The following is a 23787-nucleotide window of genomic DNA, read 5'->3' as shown; positions in this document are numbered from 1 at the left end:
TTCTTGCTTTCATTTCTTCTACTTCTGGAAGGCCTGCCCCAAAGTCAGAGAGGCCTCAGAAATGGGTCACTTCCTAATTTCCATTTCAGTCCAGGAATTGTCCACCTCAGTGGGAATTTGGGGCCAGGTAGTTTGTTGTGGGAGTTGCTCCTGCATTGTAAAAGCCAGCCAGTAGCACCTCCACCCAAGCTGTCACACCAAAAATATTTCCAGATAACTAGCAGCCTAGCCTGAACTAACTGGCCATCCTGGACCAGAACTCCAAGTCACCTGCATCTATGAGATCTCACCCTCTCCACAGAAACAAGCCTAGAATCTGGAAGCAGAATGAGTGAGTGAGAAAGGCTCCTGGCATGCTCCCACCTGAACATAAATAATGATGAGCACACAATGAAAACAGGCAATTCCAAGGCCCCTAGGGACCAGGTCTGAGACACGGCAGAACACAGGCCAGACTACAAAAATGAACGGCCCCATTCTGTCACACAACTGAGTGTCCGCTGCTGCTTTACCACTGAGGCCTCTGGATCCTTTAACTCCACCTGAATTCTAGATAAAAATTATTCAACTACCCAATCACTGCATTCTCCTCACTTCCTGATAACACTCAACTCCTCCTTCATGGCTGCCAGATAAACCACAGGATGCCTGGTTAAATTTGAATTTCAGGTAAATAATGGATAAGTTTTTAGTATATGTATGTCTCAAATAGTGCATATACTTATGCTATATCTGAAATTCAAATTCAGATGTGTGTCCTGTATTTTTATTTGCTAAATCTGCAACCCTTCCTTCCTTAGAATTAACCAGCATAAGCCCAAATGCTATAATAAGCCCCTCCCAACTCCCACATACTGAGACCTCCCCCCGCCCCCACGTGGTTCTTCTGGTGTGTTCTCCCAGGCTGCATCAAGCTAGTAAACCTAATTCTGATGAAGTATGTATTGTTGCTGGTGTTGAGAAGAACAATCCCCACTTTTTGAGGCAGGACACTGGGAGGCAGCCATCTGAAAGGGACTGCTCTGGTTGGCCAGAAGGGGGCACACTTGGAGCACCTGTGTGTGTGTAAATGGCCTCATCAGGTGTGAGAGGCTTAGGGGGGAGATTTTGCTTCAGTCTATCACAGCTGAATCACCCTGCCTCTAAGGATCTCCATAGGGGTGTGTGTGTGTGTGTGTGTGTGTGTGTGTGTGTGTGTGTGTGTGTATGCGCAGCCACTTCTGAGTGAGCAAATAGAATGTGGAGATGTTGGGAAAGCAGACAGAAAAAAACAGAGCATCTTATCAGATGGTGGCAATAGCACCAAGGCTTACAGAGACTAGGTGACTGAAGTACGATGTATGAACTAATTGGTAAAACCGAGGGTTCTTATGACTTTGATTAAATTTAGTTTTGAATCCTACCTCTAGGAATCCTCTCTCTCTCTCTCTCTCTCTCTCTCTCTCTCTCTCTCTCTCTCTCTCTCTCCTTTCTGTAACCTTTCCCCAGGATAATGAGCAGCCTGAGCCCCACCCCCACCCCCCTAATTCCCCTCTACCATGGGAACAGTAGCCCACTTGACCTAAATTATGTTTCTGCACCTCAGCCCTAAGGTGAAATAGCCACATAGCTACTTTCCCCTGAGACCAGACAGAAGGATGCCAGAAAAGACCTCAGAGCTGCCCTCAAGACCTGAAAAAAATGACTCATCACTCTCACCTCACAACTCTCAGCATGACCCCTAACCCCTAACCCATGGTGTCTTGTGATTCTGCCCTACATAATCCGTAACCTACACGCCATCGGGGGGATGGACCTTGACCCTTACCTTCCCATTCTCCTGGGTGGTGCCATTCGTCAGTAAAATAAGTTAGTGGGTTTTATTTCTTCAAATGCCATTCTCCGCGCCCAGTGTTTGGCTCTGCTAGCACTGGGTGGGCAAACTCTTTCCCTTCTAGAACACTGGTGCCCACAGCCCAGCGGGGGCAGCGCTATTACTCCATTGTCCAGGCAGGGACATGAAGCCAGGCCTAGAATGCAGGCATTTCTATGCTTTTTGTGTTGTCCTGTTCACTCATTCAAATATATAGAACAGTAGTTCTCAAACGTGAATCCCCTGGCAGGCTTGTTAAAACAGACCCGTGGGCCCCACCCCCAGAGTGTCCAATTCACTGGTTCTGGGGTGCAATGTAAGGATCTATATTTCTTAGAAATGTCTCAGTGAAGCAGCTGCTGGAAGCTGGCACCACACTTTGAGAACCACGGCTCAAGGCTGCCTTGCTACCAAGCTCTGGGCGATGCCAATGCTGGCCCCCTAAAGATGTTTGACTTTCCTATGTGCTATTTTTATTGCCTTTTAGGACTTTAACCAGTTTTGATTTTAACTCGGCAAACTTATCACAGAATGTCTAAGTCATTAATTGTCAAAGAGCTCTTTGAACTAGCTTTGCACCTGTTTCCTGGTTTTGAATAAAGTCTGACAGCAGTTTATTCTAATTTATGAGAGTCCTGTCTTAACTTTTTGAAAATTACACATTTGACACTGCTTCAACTCTACACTCCCTCCTGTGCATCCTCCTAATTATAAAAACTCAGAATTTCAACTAAGCCTGGAGAAAATATGTAGTTGAGAAGAACCAGAGGAATCTATTTAATTCCTGATTTAAAACACACACACACACACACACACACACACACACACACACACAAGCAAAGTTGCCTGAAGCAAGTGAGAATGTGTTGAGCCTCCATGGGTAACATGTGGCATCAGAAATGGATGGCCAAAATGTGCTGGGAAAACTACCCTTAAAATTATGAAATCCATTGCTTTTTTGGAAATAAGAACAGGAACTGCTGTCCAATAAGTTCATGGCATCCCTACAAAGTCATGCCCTAGAGGCCTGGTCTGTGTCCTGGGGGTGTTTGGAGAAGATGGTGAAAGACATGCATGTGTTTCTGACAAAAGCCAACCCCTCTCCAGAGAGCCGATGTCCCCACAGCCTCTCCAGAAGGGGTTTCCTGGGAGCTCTCCCTGGGAAAGGAGGAAAGGGTCAGAGCAGAACCCTCAGGAGGCCACGAGGGTGGGGGTTTCACGTTGGAGAGTCAGGCCAGGTCTGATTCTCATCCCTGCTATAGACTACCCAGCCCTGGAATGTCAGCCTCCTGGGCCTCAGTTTCCTCATCTGTAAAGGGAGGAGGTTTAGACTCAGTGTAAGCCTTTGGAGTCCACATGTGGCTACTGAGCACCAGAAATGTGGCTAGTCTGAACTGAGTCGTGCTCAGTGTAAAATACGCACTGATTTTCAAAGGTATGGTACAGAAAGTGTAAAATATCTAGTTAAAATATGTTTATATTTTATTACATGTTGACATGAAAATATTTTAGATATACTAGGTTAAATAAAACATATTATTTAAATCATTTTTACTTGATTTTAAAAATATATATATTTTTATTGATTTCAGAGAGGAAGGGGGAGAGAGAGAGAGAGAGAGAGAGAGAAAGAAACATCAATGATGACAGAGAATCATTGATTGCTTGCCTCCTGCATGCCTCCTGCTGGGGACTGAGTCCAAAACCTGGGCTTGAACCCTGACTAGGAATCGAACTATGACCTCCTGGTTCATTGGTTAATGCTCAACCACTGAGCAACACGAGTTAGGCTGGGTTTTTTGTTTGTTTGTTTGTTTTTTAATGTGGCTACTAGATCATTTAAAATGACATCTGTGGCTTACTTTGTAGTTCTGTGAGAGAGCACTGCTAAGGCCTGTCCAGCTGTAAGTGCCTAGGAAGTAGCTAAGAAAAACTTATTTGTGGAAAACAAAAGACACACAAACTCTGATGTGAGATATGCTTTGAAATATTATTATGAATAGCTATCGATATGTTACTTGTTGTAACCAAACCTCTAATCACTATTTTGTTTCCACTGCAAGGTGCTTTCCTGGTCCTAGACTGGTACATGGTGCCTCCCTGGACACTTGGTATGGCAGGTGACGTCTACTCGCTGTCCAGGCGTCAGCTAGGAGACCAAGGGCACAACACTCACATCTATGACTTTTAAACATCCGTGGATCCATGTAAGGATTTCTTCAATTAAATTATTGAGTAAAATGTGATTCGGGGTCCACCCATTTTTTTTTCAAGCCCCTGCCATCTCCGTCCCTTGTCACAACAGTGAATTGCTGTCCTGGGCTGTGCATGCAGAGAAATGGCTCCTCACAGAAAGAGCAGCCTGAACACCCAGGTGCCAAAACCGCTGAGGCCCGAGATGTGCCATGGTGCCAGTTGTGGATGGGTGGAAGTTCGCCTGCAGATAGGACTTTTGAAGGCACAATAACTTTTCAAATGCCAAGGAGAGTCTGATAGTTACAGGAAGTCTGTTGTGGTGAAGTGAATCATCACTCCTGGTTTATCTGTTTTGTGGTCAGATTTTAGCAATTAGGTTTCTTCAAATGAGCCGCACTTCTGTTCTTTATGTGCCAGAGATCTCTCCTCCGGCTTCTCTGACCCATGATCCCAGGCTTTCCGTTTCTGAGAGACAGCCACGATGAGCCTGTTATAAAAGCTGTGGACAGTGACCAGAAGAGGGTCCCTCACACTGAGCTTCTGCTGCTGAGCTGGGCCCTCTTACACCCCCGGTTGTGTGTGAACCCACGCTCAGGTCGCCTCCCCACTGAATGAGCGGTTTGGAGGCACAGGAGAGCGAGGTCCCTATAATCAAAACACATTTCTCCCTGGTTAGCTAAGACCAACTGTTTCCCTGTCACTGAGGCAGAGGGAGGCAGGAAGCAGGCACTCAGAGAGGAGGAACTCCACCAACTTGCAGGCTGAGGGCAGGCTGCCCCAGGCGTTCCTGGGAGAAATTAGAATTGCTATGTGGATAATCCCCACGGATCCTTCCTGGCATTGTTCCCCCACTATAAGGGGGTCAGGAATGTGGCAACAAAAAGACAAAACAAATCCCCTCATGGCAGAGTTCAGAGTTCAGGTTTACTTCCTGGCTCTACATTGGGGCCACAGCTAAGCCTTCATGCACAACATTTCTACCACAATTTAACCTTTAGACAAAAGTAAAGGTAGATACCAGCTCCGCCATGAGAGCTCCATTGTCAGGGGAATAAAATGGGTGTACGCCAGCCTGGAAGGGTAAGTGGGAGCCTGATGGGGAGAGGTGGAGGGTGAGAGGGAGGAGGCGGGTGGGCACAGCCCAGAATGTGGGCATCAGCAGGAGCAGACCCATGAGGACCCTCGGAGGAAGAGCTGGGGAGAAGGTGGAAGCACAGTCTGAAAGTCCTTGCAGGGGAGAGTGCAGACCTGGTGCTGGGCCCTGCACGGAGCCTGAGTCTGCAGGAGGTAACGGGATGGGTGTCATGGTTCGGGATAAAGCAAGCACACATGTTCGGGGACAGTGCAGACGGGTCACAAGCATTGCCCATCCGTGCCCACAACTGAAGGAATGAGAACCCAAGTAGGGAGGTAATGTAGGAAAGGGAGGAAGGGTGTAGATTTTGGAGACTTGAGGGGTATTTGCCAGCACTGGGCACCTGGGTAGTGTGGGCACAGGGGTGGCTTGGAGGAAGCTGTGGAGTTCAGGAAAAGGAGGGATCGAAGATTACTTTGAGCTCCTCTGCCCTAGTGCAGGACCAAATAGAACAGCGGTTCTCAACCTTCCTAATGCCACGACCCTTTAATACAGTTACTCATGTTGTGGTGACCCCCAACCATAAAATTATTTTCGTTGCTACTTCATAACTGTAATTTTGCTACTGTTATGAATCTTAATGTTAATATCTGATATGCAGGATGTATTTTCATTGTTACAAATTGAACATAATTAAAGCATAGTGATTAATCACAAAAACAATATGTAATTATATATGTGTTTTCCGATGGTCTCAGGCGACCCCTGTGAAAGGGTTGTTCGACCCCCAAAGGGGTCGTGACCCACAGGTTGAGAACCGCTGATCTAGAACTTTATGAGCCTAGGCAATGTTGTTCTTACACAATCCCTTTCACACAGCGCACCCTTGAAATATGACAGCAATAGGTGTCCACCCCCTTACTTAGGGGCAGGTAACGGGCTGCCTTGTCCAGAGCATCGCTGGCCTCCCCCGTGTGTTTTCACGGAGACCTTACAGAGCAGGAAGATACTGTTTCCCACAGGTGGTGGAGGAAATTGACAATGGCGCTGGGAAGGGCTCTGACGTGGTGGCCCAGCAGCACAGGATTTCTGTGGCCAGGGTTCCAGGGTGTAATTCTCCATGAACAATAGCCTTGGGCACTCTCATTACCCCAGAACGCTCAGACCATCAGTGCGTTATCCACGACTCTGTGTCCTGTGACTTATCTGAGTCATTTCCATGAGCCAGGACAGATGGGAAGCCACAAATCAAGGCTTGCTTCTAGTGGTTAGCAACTCCGGTTTAAATACACCAGAAGCTGGATGGGGGGGACACACTGATGTAAAAGAGGCCCAATGATTGCCTTTCAGTTATCTACGCTTTACACAAAATCACAGGAGCCCCAATAAGCAAGAAAAGCATAACAAGCATGTGGAATTCAGCTGTGAGCCAAGAACATGACCGAGAATGTTCATGCTTTATGGTGTGTGTGGAGAATGACAGTGCAGCAGCTGAAGAGTCTCTGAAATGTAGCCCGACCCACATCCCTGGATAATACAGAGTCAATATCAGCTCTCAAACCAAAAGCCACTTCCTCAGGAAAGATTTCTCTGGAACCCTGCATTATGTTATATAGTCTCAAAGCCCCTTTTATTTCTCACATGAGGCACTGTTTTCTCTTATGATTTATTAGTATGGGTTCAGTGTCATGATTATTTGATTAATATCTTTCTGGCTACCAGACTGAAACCTCTGTGAGGTCAGGGGTGGCTTCTGGTTTTTCTCTCCCCTGTGCCATGTACAGAGCCTGGCTAATCAAAAGCGCTCAACATTTAAAATATAAAAGCACGAGGAATAACAGAAGGCCCAGTGGGTCCCAGGATGTGCTGAGTGACAAACCATCTCAACAACTGAACTCTAACATTTTAAAAATGAACCTCTAAGGAGCCAATATGAAATGCCCAAAGGGCAGCTTACTTCATCCTTGCAGATAACTACATGCCTAAATTATGAAATAATTAATAACTAATATCATTTATTTAAATTATGATTAATAATATTTCCCCATAATAACAAACTGTGGATTACCATAGTAAATAATAACAATGGCTATAAAGAAGAGGAAAGAAAGAAAATACAGTTGACCCTTGAACAACATGGGGGTAGAGGGGCTGACCCCGAGCAGTCAAAAATCTGCATGTAATTGCTGACTCTACAGTTGGACCTTCGCATCTGCAGATTCAACCAACCTTGAATGGAAAACAGTATTTTCAATCCATGGTTGGGAAAGCCCTGGATACAAAGGGGTGACTATATTTATTGCAGAAAATCCGCATATAAGTGGACCTACACAGTCCAAACCCCTGTTATTTAAGGGTCAAATATCATTTACATGGAGCATCTAACAAATAAATTGAAGCTCTACAAACAAAAACAAAACCAAGAACAAAACAGGCAACCCCAAGTTAAACAGTGCAGGTCACTTTGCCTACATTTTCCTCAGGGGCCTTCAACTCAGGAGAGAGCTAAGTAGAGCTTGCCTCAGCAGGTTCCAGCAGGGCTCTCATCTATTGCTTGATTCTTTCATAGGACACAGTCCAGAAATATAAAGTAATTACCTTTAACCTGCTTTTCAACTGAAAATTGAAAAAAAAAAGAGATTTTCCTCAGGACTGTAGGAAAAACTGGGTCCAAAAGGCCCCTGCCTAAGGAATTTTCAAAGGCAAGTTTGACTAAACTCAAGGTTCTCATTTTGTTTTGAATTTAATATCTAACTACTATGTAAGAGTCAGCCCCACTACACTTCCTGAGCATAAGGTGGTAATTATGAACTAGCCAGTATTTAGGCTGATGTAGGCAGTGCTTTGGGTTAAGGAGGGGGTTGGGTTCTTCCCTTCTATCAGGATGCAATAAATATATCATCCTAGGACAGAATCCTGGAACTGGAGCTGAGTCAGGAGCCTGGTGGGTCTAGCGCCTGGTCTACAGGAGACTTGAGGAGCCCCTTGTTGGCCTCAGGATGGTGGATGTTATGCAAGTTTGATTCAAATTGAGTAAACTGCTTGAGAACTGCAAATGCTACATTCACATACCTTAGCTATGAGGGCTGAGAATCAAGACCATCTGTGTCAACATAACTATTTCTTCCAGGATATTCTTGCCCAGGAAGTTAAGGCTGTAAACCAATAAATAACTTTTCTGTTTGCTGCAGAAAATTTTTACAGAAAAATCAGTCCTGGAAAAACAGTTTGCTCACCTGAGAAAACAACTTGCATATCAATGATGATTTACTTGCCAGGACTCAAGACCCTTGTCTTATCAACAAATCAACAAATGACAAGTGCTGGCGAGGATGCGGAGAAAAAGGAACCCTCGTGCACTGCTGGTGGGAATGCAGACTGGTGCAGCCACTGTGGAGAACAGTATGGAGTTTCCTCAAAAAACTAAAAATGGAACTGCCATTTGACCCAGTGATCCCACTTCTAGGAATATATCCCAAGAAAACAATCAGAAAGGATATATGCACCCCAATGTTCATGGCAGCACAATTTACAATAGCTAAGATTTGAAAACAGCCTAAGTGCCCACCAGCAGATGAGTGGATTAAAAATAGTGGTATATCTACACAATGGAATACTACGCTGTGGTGAAAAGGAAGGAACTCCTACCATTTGCAACAGCATGGATGTACCTGGAGAGCATTACGCTAAGTGAAATAAGTCACTTGGAGAAAGATAATTATCACATGATCTCACCCACTTATGGAATATAATGAACAACATAAACTGATGAACAAAAACAGATCCAGTGGCGGAGAAGCATCGATCAGTCAAACCTCAGAGGGAAGGCAGTGGAGGGTGGGGGGGAAGGGGAGAGATCAGCCAAAGGACTTGTATGCATGCATATAAGCCTAACCAATGGACATAGACACTAGGGAGGGGGGGTGAGGGCATGAGCAGGGTGGTGGTGGGGGGGAGTAATGGGGGCGGATAAAGACACATATGTAATACCTTAATCAATAAAGAAAAAAAAGACCCTTGTCTTGCTGTACCCACCAATCCCGAACAATGATGTCACAAACTCTGCTGAAACCAATCACTTCTCTGCCTTGAAAAATATAGCTAAAAAGACATGGATCTAGACCTCGACACCCTATCCATACACCTCCTGACCTCCCCTGGCTTAGACACCAACAGGCCTGTGTCCTGGCCCTGTCCTCCCTTATCATGGTCAGTTTACTGAACTTAGCTTTCTTTTATCAGCAGGCTCTTCCAATGGATCATATGGACTCTCTAACTGACACAATAAATCAGGTTTGGTTTCTTGGAAGCAGGACACATTTAAATGAGAGTTAATACGTACTTACAACCCATTAGGGTGGGAAATCTAGTAAAATTGTCAGTTTTCCTCTGTAATAAAGTTAAGAGGACTCTACACCATTTCTCCTATTGAGGAAAGATCTGATGTTTGAACACCTGCCTATGACAGATTTCAAGTGCAAACTTTACCTCCATTTTTCTACTCTTTTACACGATTCGGTATTTTCCAAAATTTCTACAATTATGATGCTTTATTTTGAGGGTGGGCAGAAGGACACAGAGCAAAAGCCATAAGAAGGGAATTAATTTCCAAGTGTAAATTAGGAATGACCACCAAGTCTTAATTGAAAACACATACACACACAGAGAATATAAAATATCCATTTAGAGTCTCATCTCATTAAGCTAGCAAGGTAACTGCACAGCACCAACATCAGTACGCACATAGAGAAGTTGTACAGTTTTAATCATGCTGCCTTGGTTCGCCCTTGTCCGACCATAAAAGACCTCTGGGGAATTTGATAAAATACACCAGTAAATAACAGTCAGTCTAGGCTGAGGCCCAGGACTGTTTCTTGTTGTTGTTGTTTTTTTTAAATGAGCACAAGTGATTTATACAATCAAGCAAAGTGTAAAACCCAAGACCAACAGCCCTGATTCACTAGAATGCAAAGTCCAGCTTCCATCGTAAAACCATCCCACTAAGAACGGAAGAGCTGGGCGGCTGGCAACTAAAGATCACCTCAACTGTCTTCCACAGGGTGGCATCTCTTGGTGCCTGGTGCCTGGGTCCTGGGCCTGCCCTGAAGCTCACAAAAATCCCAACCACTGTCAAACCTGGTAACAGCTTGCAGCTGGGCTCAGGCACGCTCCCCCAGCCAGAGTTGGCTCAGAGGGCAGGCTTCCCCTGCGGCTCGCCGGGCTGCTGGAGAGCCTGCAGCTCCCCACGCAGCCCAGCCGGCAAAGGGAGCAAGCTGCAGCTGAGCGATCTCAATGAAGGCTTCCTTTACCTTAAAGAAACTTCCTCGCTTGTCCGGGCTGCGAGTACCCATGGTCCAGGATGACATTTCCTCCAGCGAGGCTCTACTGCACGCCGGGGACTCCTGAAGGTAGAGACATTTTTAATGGTTAGTCCAGCCTGTAGGAAATTCCTTTCTAAGCCACAGAACACTCACAACAACAGTCCTGCCAAGATCTTTTTCCGTCAACAACATAGTGCCATTTATTTCCCACCAAAGCCCTTCCATCCCCTTTCAGGCTGGTTTCCTGCCTCCGACAGCACAGATCCTAGACTCGGCCCCACCTCACTGCCCCACCTCCCCCTTTTCCAGCTGACGCAGGAGGTCTCTGGGACTACAGAACGCATAATGATGGCTTTGTGTTTGCTTGACCTCACGCACAAGTCCCGAAGGCACCGATATTAGATGTCACTGTACTCTGCCCCAAAGCTCATGGACTTCATGTGGCTGATCACAGATGGACAGCGGAAGAACAAGGCTGCGCATGTCCCAAGAATCCCTACTGGGATGGGATAAAGTCATCCTTAGTTCTACTAACCCTCTCCCCGAGGCAAGGTCAACACAAGGGCACTGGGAATAAGTCCTTCTATTTTCTCCATAGACATCAAAGATCGGGATGAAATTCCATGTCCCTGTTTACCAAGGTCAACTTGTGTAAGCAACAAAAGTAAACAGCATCATGATAACCTCAGGTGGGGGCGCCCTTTGGACCGTGGAGGGAAATTTAAAGGCGTCATAGGATTCTGATTCATATCCCTGGCTATCTGAGCTTGGAATTTCCCTTATCTGAGCATTAAAACCCAATACTCTTTCCTCTCGGCCACAAAGCCTTCAATGTCCACTTGTAAGTAACACACACACACCCAGGCAGCTGGCCCCATGCCTGCCAGTGTGCATTGAGACCCGGGGAGCATCCCCAAATCGTCCTTGCCCAGCACGGCTGGAGCTGCAGCAATTATAAAGCCGCCCTCCCTGCCCGCTCACCACCACATACACAAGGTGTAGCGGGTCCTAAGCACGAGCCACAGGTGGAGGGCCATAAAGGAAGTGTGTTTTCAGTGAAAACATCTCTTGTGACATTAAGCTATAAAAAGGGGTTCAGCCATGGGGATGGAGTGGGAGACACCGAAGCCATGGTCGTGCTGCCCATTTGCTGAGGCTATTACATTATTAGCTGGGGGACGGAGAGCCAGCAGCACCAAGGGGACACTTCAACAAGCAGAAGAGCAGAATTCCTTTGCAGAGAACGGCATCCCTGCGAGTGAGCGATGCTCTTCGGAGAGAGGCTCATTTCAGCCCCACGCCTGGCCTCTCCGTCCACATCTGGAGTGGGCTGTCACCTGTGGGACTCCATCCAGGAAAAACTAAGAATGCAGTGCGCACCACCCTACCTTCCAGAATGTTCACCTATTTTAGTCAATTCTCCGCCGCTCGGTCACTTTAAAGGTTCGGAGGTGTCTTTCCTGTGTTTCTTTCCACTTGCAATCCCGCTGGATGCAGGCCGGTTTCCAAACACCTCCTTAGCCGGGCGGCGCGCTTCCCCCTGCCGTTCTGCTGACTCCAGAGGTTCAGGTCCTCAGGCTCAGCAATTTACTGGAGCCCCAGCCCCACGACCTTTGAAGTCCATCACTGATTAACCAAGTCCACACACCGGAGCGACTCCAGAAAGAAAACAGTGCCGTGTGCAGAACTAAGAGCGGAATGGGGACCGCGCAGTAACCGCTTCGACCCAGAAGCGCACACACACACGAAAGTACACTTCTTGAAACCAGGCCGAATGTCTGTAATTCCTTTCCTTTCAGACGTTTTCTCAGCAAGAGATCTGACAGGGCACAGCAGTTAAGGAACAGCTCCGCCAGAGCCAAGACTTCATTCCTCAGCCAGACCTGCGTCTCTCCGTTCTGTTCAGAAATTTCCTGTATGCAAGCCCTTTCTGCTGCGCCAGGCAGGCAGGGGATTTTGCCTATAGCGATGGAGCAGCTTGGATTCCAGACGTTTATAGTTCAGTAAGCTGCCCAAAGAACGCGGGCGTGCACTTCAGCTTCCGTGGTCCTCAAGGAAACCTCCACTCTGGCCTCCGCGAGCGTGCAGCAGGCGGATCCATCACGTTTCTTTAAGAAGATGAAGGTCGCAACCACCCCTTCCTCCCAAGGCTATGCCAGGATGGAGATGCCAGCAGGTGATAAGAACACGCTGCCTAGTGCCACGGTAGGTCCTTCCCACAGAAGGAAATCCAAGTGGACTACACATCACAGATTATTCTAATTGTTCAAAAGAAAGTTCTTAAAAGCCCCGAAAAAGTTCTGGATTAGCGTCTTTCCTGTTGTAGCAATAGTTTCCTTCCCAAACCATAACCTCTGACACCTTGGCTCAATACGACAGAAATTTAATAGAATTTAAAACGATTACTTCTTCCCATTCGTGGTTACTCCTCCCCCCGAGTCCCCCTCCCTGGCTCTCCCAGGGTTTACACCAGTAGTTTCATCCTAAAACCACCCCAATATCAGGCCAGACTAAGAAACAGAAAAAGTACCATAGTTCGAGAGGCTGCAAAATTCCTCCCGGAGTTAGCGGTGGGAGCGGCTGCTTTCCCGGGTTCCCTGAAGTGGTAAAGAGGATTCTTGACACATCAGCCCAATGCATCCAATGGGTCATTCCAGATGCTGGTTAAAAGCTAGCAAAAAAAAAAAAAAAAAAAAAAAAGTCCTAATGGGACTAAAGGACACTGCAAACATTTTGAAGCTGCCAAGCCTCTTCAATAACACCACTGAAGGAATGTAAACGAGCTGGTTGCTTCAGTTGCTAAAGGACAAAGGCAGGAAGTGATTATACCTCCCTCTACAGAAACACCAGGCTCTGCCGTCTGAGACCTCGCTGTGGCTTTGCAGGTGCCCCAAGAGCTACTGCTGAGGTGAAGGTCTGTCCTGAAATCTCAGCATAAAGGACTCGCTGAGTCACCTGGCCAGGCTCCAGGCGGCCCTGACTGCCGCTGAGCAAGACCGTCCGAGGCTGACGCTCCAGCCCATTCTACAGAGGGCCCCCCAAAGACAGGCGCCGAGGCTCCGCTGCCTGGCCCTTGGCTGCAGGCTGGCGGGCGGGGCTAGGAACACCGGGTGCCCACTTTCCAGTTCGCTGATCAATGGAGCTGAGTTGAGTCGCGGGCACTCTTCCAGCCTTTGCTCTTCCTGGCCACTGGCCAGATCTTGGAGAGATAGAGGGTCTGAGTTGTGTCCTCATCCTTCCTTCCTCTCTCTTTCCCTCCCCCCGACCCTGATTTATTTAGTCCAACTATACCCTTCCTATTTTATTTGCCCTAGATCACAAGTACAAACCCCCGGGAGAAGCAGCCCTAACTTACACTGGCATCCACCACTCCCAAGTTCAATTTAAAAGAAATGCAGCTTATTCAAGTCACCTCCAACAGAGTTGCCACAAAAGCTTTCTCATCACCACCTTTTTCCTTCTTTCTAGTGAGACAAAGTGAACTTCGGTTCTTAGTAAACAAGATTTCCTTATTATAATTACATTACAGCCAAATTACTGGAGTAGGAGAAAGTGACTCACCCCAGGGGACCTGTCAGGTCGAGGCCAATCCCAAGAAATACACTTCACCTTCTTGCCGGATGACAGCAAGTCTTCCTTCTTAAATGTTTTTTGTCTTTACTAAGAGGTAGAAGCAAGTGGGGCGGCTCTGTGTCTGGATCCAGGGCATGTCTCTGAATATTTTCATAATGTTCTATGTATTACCACAGCTTTTAGAAGTTGGACAGAAAAACTCTATTCCAGGCTCTGGTTTGACAATTCAAGTTATGTGAATTTTTACATTTTTCTTTTTTTAAGTAGCTTGCATCGCTATCCAGCACTGATTCTCAAACTTTTTTTTTTAATTAAAAGAAAAACAAAAACAGATCATGAAAACTCTTCAATCAAAAGAGAAACTAATTTGTGGGAAGAAATCAGAAGCAAAGAACTGTACTCCCAGTCCCCTCACTCACTAGCTGTGTTTTTAAAAAGAATTAGGAACATGCTCAGCACCTGGATTTCTCCAAGAATAATCAAGAATAGTAATTTCAGTTGGAATGTACACTTCTTAGAGGTGGAATCTGCTTCTCTACTCTTTTTAAAAAAATTATCTTTATAGTTGAAAGTATTACAGATGTCTTCCTCCCCCCCCATTCACCCCCTCCCCCCCACCCCATCCCATCCCCAGTATTCTTTTTTCTTTTTTCAAGAAAAGTGCTCAGAGGTGAAACATGCATGTCTGCTGTTGACAGGATTGGCCTGTAAATGGGGCTAATTCTGGTGGAGGTTCATCCCTTCCCTCCTTGAACTACTGGTGTCTCAGAGACACTCACCTCATCCATGTGGCAGCAGCTCAGCGGTGCCCAGGTACCGAGGGGTGGACAATAGGTGGGCAATTCCGCCGGCTAGAAATTCCTTCTTGATGGGAAACTGCCTCTCTTCTCTTACCGCCCAATGCCCTCATTCTGCCCCTTGGCACGGAGGTGGTCCCTCTTCCACATCCCAGCAGTCGTCCCTATTCCTCCCTGAGTGGCAGCTTCTCCTGAGCATGGCGCTGGCCTCAGGGTGGTGCCCTCGACCCATCAGGAACGGGATTTATAAGGAAGGGGGGGGTTACCTTCTAAGCACCCTCTTTTGGCATTTCAGAAGTGTGTGTCATTTCTAACTCCCTCACTTGAAAGCTCCAGGTGATAAGTGGTCACCCCCTACACATGTGACTTCAGGCCTACAATGAAGACGCTTCATAAAGCCGTATTGGCTCTTTGGACCCAAAGGACAACCTGGACAGGAAGCTACGCACTTCTTCCTCAGGGTCTGCTTGTCGACCCATGAGCACTTGAGTTTAGAGCTTTCTTTTCCAAGGCTCCCTGGCCATGATGGCAAAAGGCCAGGTGGTTAATTTAATGAGACTCTAGGAATAGTTTATTATCCAGGGTGTATTTTACACTGAGCACATCTCAGTTCAGACTGGCCACATTTCTAGTGCTCAGCAGCCACATGTGGCTGGTGGCTGCTGTCTCGGGCAGCAAAGGCTTACATTGAGTCTAAACCTCCTCCCTTTACAGAGGCCCAGGAGACTGACGTGCCAGGGCTGGGTAGCCTATAGCAGGGATGAGAATCAGACCTGGCCTGACTCTCTCCTGTGGAACCCCCACCCTCGTGGCCTCCTGAGGGTTCTGCTCTGACCCTTTCCTCCTTTTCCAGGGAGAGCTCCCAGGACACCCCTGCTGATCTGCGGCCCGCAGGCGTTTGGAGCAGATGGTGAAAGACATGCAGGTGTATCCCCAAAAGGCCACCCACTCCTCCAGAGAGTCACTGTCCCCACAGCCTCTTTAGTAATATTTTTTGTTTGGTTAACCAACAGCCTATGTCATTAATAGAGCAAAGAATAAGAACATACACAAAGTCCAAATGGCTACCTAAATATGTCCTGTTTAAGAGGGTAGATCTCATGCTAAGTGTTCTTACCACAATAAATAAAATAAAATAAAATAACATAAAAATGTCCTAGGCCAGAAATGCAAGAAAGGAGTCACACTTTTGAATGGCATTTTTAGGACTGAGAATGGCAGTACCAGCCCTCAGGTGCCATTGAAATGGTAATTCTGCTAATTCGGCTTTGGAACTAAAGGATCTCTTGGATAAAGATTCAACATTACAACTTATCATTAAGAATTACTATTTGTCAGAGAGAAACTAAGATGGCGGCATAGATAAACACCGGGAAATTGCCGCCTCTCACAACAATTGAAAAATACCACAAAGGACAGAGCAGACATCATCCAGAGCAACAGGAAGGCTGGCTGAGTGTAAATTCTACAACTAGAAGGAAAGAAAAGCACACTGAGAGCCAGAGGAGCTGCAGAGGTGAAGTGCAGAGGTACGGCGGCTCGTGCGCGCGCGGAAAGGGGCTGGCACCTGAGGACACGGCTGTTTTTTTGAATCACAAGCTCCCGACTGCTCTGAACTCCGGTTCCGGGAAGTCTCTGGGGACCCAGGACTCATACGGGGAGAAGCTGGACTGTCGGGCAGCGGGCGAACTTGAGGGCGGCTTTCCCTCAGAGGTGCTTGCAGCAATTATTGGGTCACTGAGACGCGCGACTCCTTAGGAGAATCAGCCATAGCTGCTTGCTCCGCCCTTTGATTCCCTGAGACCCCGCCCCACCCAGGCTGCGGCAGAGGCTTTTGCATGTGAATGTACCTAACTGCAGCCGAGCCAGGCAGACCCGGAACTTCCAAGAGAAGGCCCAAGGCCCCGCAGCGGCTTGCATTGCTTCACAGCTGAGCCTCTTCGTGGCTCTTGCTGTGTGGCCTCAGGCAGAGGCTGAATTAGCACCTCCTTAGATCCAGGAGCCACTGTACCCAGTGGTCAGAGGGGGACCATCCAGATTGCAACTCCTCAGATCCATAAGGGACACACTCAGGGAGCAGACTCAGTGAGCACCAAAGACCCACTGAAGCAAGTCTTGCCCCAGAAGGGTGTCTTCAGCACAGAAGTTCTCCCACTTCAGACACAGCTGATTCTCACAGCCAATTGGCCTGGAGGTCAATTCCTCCCAGTGATCCTACAACAACCAAGGCACCAAGAGTGCACCAAGAGTGTCCACCTCAGGTAACTGGGGAGGCTGAGCCACTGGGCCCTACAGGACACCTGGCACGCAGGGCCACTCTATCAACACAGGGAAGCAGCCAAAATGCGGAGACAAAGAAACAGGTCACAAATGGCAGAAATGGAGGAAAGCAAACGACTGGATATAGAGTTCAAGGCCACGTTTATAAGGTTTTTCAAGAATTTTATGGAAACCGCCGATAAATTTAATGAATCCCTCAATAAGTATAGTGAGACCATGGAGGACATGAAAAAGGACCAACTAGAAATTAAGCATACACTGACTGAAATAAAGAATAATTTACAGAGATCCAACAGCAGACAAGAGGATCCCAAGAATCAAGTCAAAGATTTGAAATACAAAGTAACAAAAAAAACCCAACCGAAAAAGAAAAAAGAAAAGAGATTCCAAAAATATGCAGATAGTGTAAGGAACCTCTGGGACAACTTCAAGCGTACCAACATCAGAATTATAGGGGTACCAGAAGGAGAGAGAGGGCAAGATATTGAAAACCTTTTTGAAGAAATAATGACAGAAAACTTCCCCTACCTGGTGAAAGAAATGGACTTACAAGTCCAGGAAGCGCAGAGAACCCCAAACAAAAGGAATCCAAGGAGGACCACACCAAGACACATCATAATTAAAATGCCAAGAGCAAAAGATAAAGAGAGAATCTTAAAAGCAGCAAGAGAAAGACAGTCAGTTACCTACAAGGGAGTACCCATACGACTGTCAGCTGATTTCTCAACAGAAACCATGCAGGCCAGAAGAGAGTGGCAAGAAATATTCAAAGTGATGAATAGCAAGAACCTGCAACCAAGATTACTTTATCCAGCAAAGCTATCATTCAGAATTGAAGGTCAGATAAAGAGCTTCACGGATAAGAAAAAGCTAAAGGAGTTCATCACCACCAAACCAGCATTATATGAAATGCTGAAAGGTATTCTTTAAGAAGAGGAAGAAGAAAAAGGAACTCTTACCATTTGCCACAGCATGGATGGAACTGGAGAGCGGATAAATACCACAGGATCTCACTCATTTGTGGAATATAATGAACAACATAAACTGATGAACAAGGGCTGATCCAGAGACGGAGAGGCATTGATTGGACTGTCGGGCCTTGGAGGGAAGGTAGGGGAGGGTGGGGGTAAGGGGGAAAGATCAACCAAAGGACTTATATGCAAGCATATAGGCCTAACCAATGGACACGGACAACGGGGGGGTGAGGGCATGAGTGGGGGGGGGGGGAAGGGGGGGGAGTAGAGGGTAACGTGGGGACAAGGACACATATGTAATATCTTAATCAATAAAAAAATATATTAAAAAAAAAATGTCCTAGGCCAAAATGTCATGACAACCACCTCTATGAGGAAAAAAAAGGGGCATCATTCCTACATAATAAACTAGCCTCCTAGGGCATATGTTGCCTGGAATTTCATGCACTAATTTGCTACTTTTTCCTTCATTTTTAGTCCTGCCTTTTAATATGTTCCTATCCTTCCAAACTTTCCACTTCACCATTAGGATATTTACCCACCCCTTTAGTTAGGAATATACTGAAAAATGTTTAACAACTGGCTTTCTGGGGAGAGTAAAAGCCCAAAGTTTTAGCATCTGCCTATTTTGTGGTGTAAACACTCCCATCATGGGCAATTTCAAATTACCGAGGTGACATCAACGGGCTTGCAAAGTTCATGAAAATGTATCAATCAGCTCTAGTGAGCAGGGAGAATGGACTCCAGCTCACCACTGCATTTCCTTCACCCATTCTAAACCACAAGGCCTCTGAAGAGGCTGCTTTTATTTGATTCTTCATACGCTGAAGTAATAAAAGATAATAAAAGTAAGAAACTAGATCTCTAGACCGAAACCAATACTTTATCCATGAAACCGCATTGTTTGTCCCCAGTAAGATGTGAAATATTTCTGGCTAGCATCTTAACCAAGTTAGATGATACCATCAGGGCAACTGGAAGGAAGCTGTATGTTTAGTCTGTTACTTCGGACTTAGTAGGCTCCATTTCATTAGAAGCTGAAGAGAATAAAAGATCCTCCTTTAGCCAACCAGGCATTGGGGATCCTATATGCCTTATCAGAGTAGTATCTCCAATGCCTTACACAGTATCTGTGCATATGTGCTCAGTGAAAGTTGGTTGGATAAGTGCATGAGATTTTACAGAGAAGTCTTCTAGGCTGAAAGGAGGTTTTTTTTGTTTGTTTGTTTTTTAATTCTTTATTGTTTAAAGTATTACATATGTCTCCTTTTTCCCCCTCATTGAACTGTCCCCAGCCACTCCCATCCCCCAGCACATGCCCTCACCTGCCCCTAATGTCTGTGTCCATTGGTTATGCTCATATGCACACATACAAGTCCTTTGGTTGATCTCTTACCCCCACCCCCCTTTCCCTGCCTTCCCTCTGAGGTTGAATGGTCTGTTAGATGCTGCTGTGTCTCTGGCTCCATTTTTGTTCATCAGTTTATATTGTTCATTATATTCCACAAATGAGTGAGATCAAGTGATATTTATCTTTCTCCAACTGGCTTATTTCGCTTAGCATAATGCTCTCCAGGTCCATCCATGCTGTTGCAAATGGTAAGAGCTCCTTTTTTACAGCAGCATAGTATTCCATTAAGGAATGGTTTTTAAGGGATGGCTTCCTCAAAGCATCAGATGACAGAAAGAACCAGAGCTTCAAGAATGACAAAATAAGATCAAATGCCAGGAACACAGATACATGCTGGAAAACCATTTCTTACACCACTTTGAAATACATGTTCTTTTGGTAGCTGGATTTTCCCTATGGAGTCTGTGATCTGGAGGCCTTCCTTTCTCTATGACACACAGACCCACTTTGTTCTCTACAAGTCCGTAGCTGTCATGTGTCTCAGCGCTTTCATTTATGCACAAATCAGAATTCTGGAAAGGTTTCCAGGTGTGTTTCCAAGCCATCGTATTTTCATTAGAGACCACAAAACAAAACAAAAATCCATCAGACAGATGCAAAACTCCCAATGAAACATAACTGGCCGAGCAAATGGACTTTGTGTGTTTGTGCATGTGCGTGCATCTGTGTGATATGGGATAGAGCCTTGAAATTCCCATTCCTGCTTGTAAGAAGTGGGCTGGAGAACAATGAAACGGTTGGGCCTCCTCTGAAGAACACCTCCTTCTAAGCTGCAGATTCCATGCGGGACAGTCAGTAAAACCACATGATCCAATATCAAAATAGCAAAATGGAATACCTTCTATACATAGTAAATGCCCTATTAACATGTATTACTATCTTGCAGCCAGAATCCAGAAATTATCAAGGGAGATGCATTAAGAGAGAAACAGTTGATCTCCAAGATACTTGAATATTTTATGTGTCCACAAAAGAGTCAGAGAAACCCACACAGCTCAGTGAGGCTCTCAGGGATATCTGCTGCCATCACCAAAAAGGTGGGTTTTGTGCCCAAAAATTGTGCCTTGGGAGTTCAGGCATGTTTGAAAGTCCCTCTTTGTTGACCAATGGCATTCATATATTTTTCTGGGAGAGTCAAGTACATATGATTGAGGTATTTCACAAATCCAGTTTCATACTCAATTTTGAGCAAGCTTCAACTAACCAAATAGTTTCTGCAAGGCTTTGCAGATTCTCTTTGACTCGGGGTTTTCCTCTCTGTCTGCCCCCACATCCTAAGTTATGGCAGGGAGGCCAGACAGGGAAGGCACCGTTAGGATCGAGGCCAAGGGGCAGGGGAGGCAACAGGGTCAGCCCTTTCCCACCAGGAGTATTTAAGGGTGAGTATAAACTCACATCTGAGGGAGATTGCTCAGGTCATAAAGATAGCCTTGGGATGAGACTTCTGAAAAAAAGAAGGGCAAAGAGATATGGTCAATGGGTCCATAGATGGATGGTCTGAGTGGACAGGGGGACTTGACCTTCTCCTGCCTCCCAAAGGGATGCTGGATGGACACTAATATTTGCAGGGCCTGGAGCAAGCAGACAAAGGGAGGCTCATATACTTTACGTCTGGCTATGAGCTGTGGACGAAAGGGGCCACATGCTAACCTGACAAGCTCAGGGAAGGCCTGCATGGCAATCTTGCAAACTCAGAGACCTAAAGTAACCACAAAGGATGGTCTGAAATTAAACTTTAACTAAAAGCAGTTATGGCGGATAATTACATCCTACGCCGGTATCTTCACTGACAAGGTCAACCTTTACCTTAACTGAGCCTATCTGTCTTTTTGCATCTAGAATAACATACCCTTTGAAATGTCTGGGTAACTTGTAACTTCCCTTTTTCTGGACCCCTTGAGGTACAACTTAATGTGCTGGGCATCAGGACAGATACCACAAATTCCTTCATTATTATGTTACTTATTCCTGCACCCACCTAAGTATGTGTCTATCATTTTACTTTTTATCCAATCCCAGAGGTTTCCCTGCTTCGCTTTCTCACACCTCTCTAGTCTATCACCAATGGATTTCATGAAACCCACCTACGTCCCTTTCCTTTGATTTCAATGTATAAATACAGATGTAACCCGCCATTCTCCAGTGCATTATCTCAATTCATTGAGGTTCTGCTTCCTGGCATTTGTCGACAGTTTGGCTCAAATAAACTCACAAAATTCTTTACAGGTTTCAATGGTTTCTTATGTTAACAGAGCTGTTAACTAAATATGTTCTAGTCTCCTACCATGACAAATGTACCTTTATAAGGAACTGGAAGGCCCAATTTCAATTTAAAATGTTCAGACTCTTCAGTGTTATGTGCTGTACTCGTCAGTGTTCTGATTCTGAACCTGCCCCACGGCTTCACCCTTCTCTTCCCTCCAGCAGCTCTGTGGCCGCCCCAGCCTTCCTGGCCAAGCACTCCCTCCCAAGCCTTCCAGCCTGTGTAGGCAGCGCAAGCAGGTTTGAACATGTGGGCAGATTCCAGAGTGTGTGACTCTGGAGCAAGACGGGGAGGAGAACATGGGATCCAGATTGGCACAACCCTTGGCCCACTGACTTCTCTTTCCATGGGGAGGGTTGATGCTGAAGTGGGACCAAGTTCATAGCCTAGGCCAAGGTCCCTCTTATCCAGATCTTCGGGTGCTACTGGGTGAGCAGGCTGGATTATCTTAGGGCTCACAAGAGAATGGACACAGCTTCCACCACTGCTTTTGTTCTTCTCCCAGCCTCATCAATCTTGCTTTGCATGAGTGTAAGGTTTAGTCTCTAGAGGCCCTGATTACGCTCCTGTGGCACTTGGAGAAAACAGATGGGCTTGTCTTCGACAGCCCTAAGGCATCCTAATTTTGTTATTGCTCTTCATTCCAGTCCAAGAGGTCACACTCCCTCCTTTAAAGCACCCGAGCTACTGTGCCCCTCCCTCCACCTCCTCTCCTGCTTTGGCGATTCTAAAACACCACAGCCCCCTTCAGTATGGACCCACCATCTTAGACCTCCTCCTCCGATCCTCTCTTAATCCTAAACCAGCTGCTTTTCCCTCCCATCATCCTCCCCATCTTCAAGAGCAAAACACACCCAGGAAGCACTGAAAAATCCCCTAGCCCCGTGTCTGAGATCAAGCCCCTCATATGCACACTTGCTTTGGGTGACCCTCTTTTGCGACCCTCTAAAATTAATTTCTATTGACCTAGAGGTACTGCAGATAAAAGCAGACCGCATGCCTGAGCATCACCCCCAAATGATTATCTTGCAAAAACAAAACCCCCTCTCTTTGGGTGGCTATAATACGTTTCCAGCAAAGAGGAAGATTAGAGGTTAACGCTTTCATCTTCCTGAAGACCTCACCCTCTTGTTCTTCTCCAGAAGGCTCAAAGTGTTTTTGTTAAACCAGGAAAGATAGTTGCCTGTTTCAATACTGGGCCAAACCAACCTTCTCACAGTCCCCAGTGGCATAACCCAAATGGGGGTGGGGAGCTAATGCCTCACTCCTCTGGGGACAGCGACCCAGTTGGCATACGTTGTTTTTATTTACAAAGGGCTTTTCTCCATATAGCCCCATATCACCTGCCTGCTATGGCATCACAGGCTACCTGGCACCTCTGTCTACAAATGCGAGGATCCCCTACAGCTGGAGCTTCTATTTTAACCAAGGTTTTCTCCACAGACCCTGTTCTCAATTAGGCCTTTCCCTTCCTGACCTTTTCAGATTATTTTCTATCCCTTTATTATTTAATCAAGGTGTACAGAGAGAGTAGACAGAAGTCAAATCATTCCGTTGGCAGGCTGTCTGGATTGCAACTATTTATTCTGTCTGATTCCACTTTAAAGAAACATCAACAACAAGCAAAACAAAACCCAGTGTTTGTGGCATCCTCTTCCTCCTTTCCTATGTCTTTTTCTAAACTCAGAACTATCTGTCTATAAAAAAAATAAAAGAAAAAGAACAAAAAGAAGCCCTCATTTTTGGTTTCTTCCTCTGAAAGGTAACTTCGAATGCTGACTTTCCACTTCACATTCCGTTCCCCTGAAGTCCTTGCTCTCCCGTTAATGACAACACCAGAGTCTTCCTGTTCAAATGTCTCTCATCTTCCTTCTATTCTCCACGTCCAGCCAGGCCTCAGAAGGCCGCAGCCCTAATGGTTTCAGCAGCTCCCAACGTCTGAGCATCGCCACCGGGTGTCAGCTCCATTCCGTCCCACAGGCCACACCAACGGTCCTTCCCCAGCATTCTGCTGCCCGGCTCACACCCCATTTCTTAGGATTTAA

General features: G+C 46.2%; 1 protein-coding gene across 10 annotated transcripts in view; it reads right to left on the bottom strand.

Moving 5' to 3' along the window:
* The window catches only part of RIN2 (Ras and Rab interactor 2), a 212063-nt gene that overhangs the window by 94485 nt on the left and 93791 nt on the right, over window positions 1–23787 (bottom strand). For 7 of the 10 annotated variants that reach the window (XR_004969777.1, XR_004969778.1, XM_036321036.1 and 4 more), the window contains 2 exons: window positions 12975–13115; window positions 10433–10525 (listed from right to left, as the gene is read on the bottom strand). Coding sequence is in view for 7 of the 10 variants with exons in the window: in XM_036321036.1 (XP_036176929.1) it covers window positions 10433–10525; window positions 12975–12977 (96 nt within the window). In the remaining 3 variants the exon portion in view is untranslated. Of the gene's footprint in view, window positions 1–10432; window positions 10526–11832; window positions 11930–12974; window positions 13116–23787 lie in introns of those variants that run through there. The other 3 variants (XM_036321043.1, XM_036321037.1, XM_036321038.1) reach the window with 2 other exon arrangements.

This window comes from Myotis myotis, unplaced genomic scaffold (assembly GCF_014108235.1).
Source record: "Myotis myotis isolate mMyoMyo1 unplaced genomic scaffold, mMyoMyo1.p scaffold_m19_p_9, whole genome shotgun sequence".
Classification (NCBI taxonomy): Eukaryota; Metazoa; Chordata; class Mammalia; order Chiroptera; family Vespertilionidae; genus Myotis; species Myotis myotis.
Note: the sequence above shows the minus strand (reverse complement) of the source record. Positions and strands in the feature narration are given on the sequence as shown.